General features: G+C 36.0%; 1 protein-coding gene across 1 annotated transcript in view; it reads right to left on the bottom strand.

Annotated features, from left to right (window-relative positions):
- Window positions 1-3,044, bottom strand: part of LOC106533067 (abhydrolase domain-containing protein 2-A) — a 12,012-nt gene extending 8,968 nt beyond the window's left edge. The window contains exons 1-4 of the mRNA XM_014029277.1: window positions 2,847-3,044; window positions 1,754-1,830; window positions 1,611-1,637; window positions 658-873 (exon numbers count right to left, since the gene is read on the bottom strand). Of these exons, the coding sequence (XP_013884731.1) occupies window positions 658-866 (209 nt within the window). The 5' untranslated portion in view covers window positions 867-873; window positions 1,611-1,637; window positions 1,754-1,830; window positions 2,847-3,044. The remainder of the gene's footprint in view (window positions 1-657; window positions 874-1,610; window positions 1,638-1,753; window positions 1,831-2,846) is intronic.
- Between the last annotated feature and the right edge of the window lie 891 nt (window positions 3,045-3,935).

Raw genomic sequence — 3,935 nt, 5'->3', positions numbered from 1 at the left:
AAGTAATATTTTTAGAGAAGACTTTAACTTTTACCAAAGTATTTTTATGATAAGATACTTGTACTTTTACTGAAGTATCACTCTGAGGTACTTTATACAACACTGCTGAGTCAGCAGTTATACAAGAACTTTAACCTCCTGCCAGCAGCACCGACAGATCAGAGACTGATGGAGTCCAGGAAGACGACCTGAGTCTCTTCTGTTAATCAACACATAAAAACAAACAAACAAACAAACAAACAAACAAACAAACAAACAAACAAATAAATAAATAACTGTGTTTTCATGAGAGATTATTAGAAACCTTTTCTTCTTGTGTTTTTATTTCTATTCGTCCTGACAGCTCTCAGATCTTTACAATAAAATAAAACCAGGGTGGAGAGGAGACCTTTGAGATCTGGACCAATAAGAACCGGGTCTGGACCCATCAGGTGACAGAACCGGTCTTCAGGGTTATTTAAGGTGAATTAAATAATAAACGGTGCTGTGAAACAAGGAGGGCAGGTTAAAGACGCTCGTCTCCTCTCAGGGTCATCGATGACATCACAGCGTTGCATTGTGGGAAACATAAACAGCATCAGGTCCAGAACCTCGTCTGACCCGGTTCTGACAGGGTTCTAAGCAGATTACAGGAGTGATTTCTGACGCGGCACTCACTCTCTGGTCAGCGGGCCGCAGGACTTCAGCAGGAAGCGGGTGAGCGGGGTGTCCTGGTAGCTGAGGTCTGGCGGCGCCGTGGGGCTCTTCAGGTTCAGGCAGCGGACCAGGACGTACAGAACCGTGGCCACCGCCGCCAGCTTCACGCCGTCAAACATGGCCGGCAGCTCCGGGGAGATGGTGTGCAGCTCGGACTCGTGGGCGCTCATGGTTATTCTGAAATACACAAAACCTTTGTTTATTCACCGGACAGAACCTCGGGCTCGGACCCTGAGGACCACCCAGAACCCAGAAGAGACCAGAGACCAGAGACCAGGGTTCCTACAGTTTAAATAAGTTCACTTTAAGACTTTTTAATGCCAACTGAAGTTACATTTAAGACCTATTTCATAACAAACACAAGTAACAAAAGAATAAAAACTGTCAGAAACTCATGAATCAAAGTGTTTTTGGTTGAATTGTTCAAATATTTCTAATAAACCAATCATTTTATTCATAACGAACTATAACAGAAACATCTCATCAGTCAGTTTTAAACTTAATCTAATTTCAGGAAATCCTCTGACGACCCAAAATGTGCAGTTTTAGGACCCACAGTGGGGCCTCAACCTTAATTTGTTGTAGATGAAACCTTAAAGTGACATTAAATGTTTGTAAGAAAACTGAATGCATTGTTGAAAAGACATTTATATTTTACAAAAGGAATTTCTCTTTGCTGAGATGAAGAGTTGTTGAAATATTTACATGTGAAACAACAGGAAGTGATGTCTGCATGTGGATATTTAAATAAATAAATGTTACCAACTATTTTTATATTTGAGATGAATTACAATCATTCTGTTTACAAAGTGTTCACATTTTTAAGACGTCTGAAAGGTTGATTTAAGACATTTTAAGGCTAATTAAGGCCTTAATTTAAGCTTGATGAAGTGAATTTAAGACGAGACACTGACCTGGAAGTTTCAGCTTCAGCAGCAGATCTGCAGGAACAGATAATCAGCAGGTTAGATTATCTAATCCAGATTAAACCATCGATGGGTGACTTCCTGCCTGAGTTTAGAGGTAAAAATGAGGAATAAAGAAATAATTTACTTACATTTAGGATCAAGTTTGTGTCCAGGATCAGGTAGTTTAAAAAGAAGAAGTTTCTTCAAATCACAGTAGAGGTCAAAGCTGGAAAATATTCATTTAAATCATTTAATTCAATCAGAAAGTTACTTTAAATCTGCTCAGTCAGAAACCATGGTGCTTAGCATTTTATTAGCTTCTAGATGCTGAAGAAGTTGATTAAATAATGTTTTTTCAAGTAACTTAGAAAAAATAGTTTGAACAGAAATTGGCCGATGGTTTGAAACTTGTGTTGGATCAGCAGATTTATAATCTGAGCAAACTTCCAGACATCAGGGAAAACAAACTGCACAATACATAAATTAAGATATAAATCAGTCTTTCTTCAACCTTTAACCATGACAGATTACTGTGCATCAAATCAACACTGGTCATAAAATCACAACCAATCTTTGTAGCTTTATGTTGAACAATTTGTAATTTATTTAAATCTGTTTTTACACTGCTGGACCACACAACAGGACAGTGGTTCAGATGACATAATTAAAGACTGTTTCATCAATAAAATAACATAAAATCAGCTTTAATTACAGAAATATTTCTGCTAAGTTTACTAACATAACTCTTAACAGTTTAAACTCCCTAACCTGCTCGATCTGCTGCTGATCAAATAAATAAAAATACATAAAAGTAAAATAAAACAGCCAACACTGAGTTATAATATTAACATTTAGAGCCCAATGTCCTGCATTTAGTTTTTAATACATTAAAGCTTCAACATGTCTCTGTTGCTCAACCAGACTTCWTTAATCTGATGTTTGAGGTTTTATTAATCCTGAACTCAACCAGTTCAGCTCCTCTTCCTCCTCCTCTTCGTCACGACTCATAGAGAAGCAGTTAGGTGTTAACCACACATTTTACACCACAACATTAACAKGTTAAAGGCATTTCTGAAGGATATTTAAAATGTTAATACAACCTGAAGAGTGGGTGGCAGCTTGTTAAAGATTAAAACTGAACCTCAGCTCGGGTTTACAGGTTCCTGTCCCGCCCAGCTCAGACTAACCTGGTGAAGAAGTGAGGCAGCCTCACGTTTCCTCTGTTCAACACAACAAACCTACCTGAGCTGTAAAATAACACCTGGATGWTTTTAAATCCTCCCTCCGGCCGTCCTGAGAGCCGCTCAGCAGCTGCAGTGAACCATGGCCTCAGCGCGAGGAGAAACTAAAAGAAAAGGAGAAAAAGAAAAGAAAAACAAAGCTAGCTGCTCCGCCTGATGCTGTAACAAACCTACTTCCTGAAACCAGCCTCACGTTTCCACATCTGCGCTCTGATTGGCTGGACTGGTGACGTAACACAGCTGCTCCCTTTAGCCCCTCCTCCAAAGACACGAGTTATAACACATTTAATGTCATTTAATCTGCAAATAACGTGATTATTTTACTTAAAATGTCTCAAGTGTCACATGTAAGAATGATTTATTCTGATCTATGAATTTTATTTGTTTCTCAAACTTCATTTTATTGTGTTTTGTAAACAGCACGTGCTGGAAACGTGAGGCTGCAGGACGCTTACGTAACTTCTGTTTTTTGTTTACAACTTTATTTAAATCAACATAAAAATAAAAAACAAAACAATTATAATTATTATACATTTTAAATTACGAATAATAAGTATTTTGATCGCCAAATGTTATTCTTATCTAATTTAAATCCATAAAAGCTACCATCATATAAAAACTATATTTCCTTCTTCTTAGTGACATTTTATAAACTCAAAGTAAAACTGATAAAACTTTCTGTAACATTATTAGACTGTTTACTGTCAACCAAAATATAACTTATCATTCAGTTCATCTAATTTTTGTCTTGTTTTATTTATTGTGTTTTCTAAAATGTCTTGTTTACTGTCATTATTGTTATTTACACTTGTTTTGTAAAACATGTAAAAAAAACTTCGTTTCTGACTTAAAGTCAGAAGTGTTTTTATAAATAAAACAAACACCTGTTTCTGTTGTTTACAAACAAAACAATATTATTTATTGATTCACTAAACCCTGACAGAAACAGAAAAAACATTTATTAACATAAACATTTTTATTTCATTAAAGCTTTAAATAATTTATATCAGATTATTTCATAATAAAGTCTGTAAAAAAATTAAATTCTGTAAAGAAAAATTGAATCTGCAGAACACAAACAGACCACGTG

The sequence above is a fragment of the Austrofundulus limnaeus genome, unplaced genomic scaffold, assembly GCF_001266775.1.
Source record: "Austrofundulus limnaeus strain Quisiro unplaced genomic scaffold, Austrofundulus_limnaeus-1.0 Scaffold878, whole genome shotgun sequence".
Classification (NCBI taxonomy): Eukaryota; Metazoa; Chordata; class Actinopteri; order Cyprinodontiformes; family Rivulidae; genus Austrofundulus; species Austrofundulus limnaeus.
This window is presented reverse-complemented; position numbering and strand designations above follow the sequence as displayed.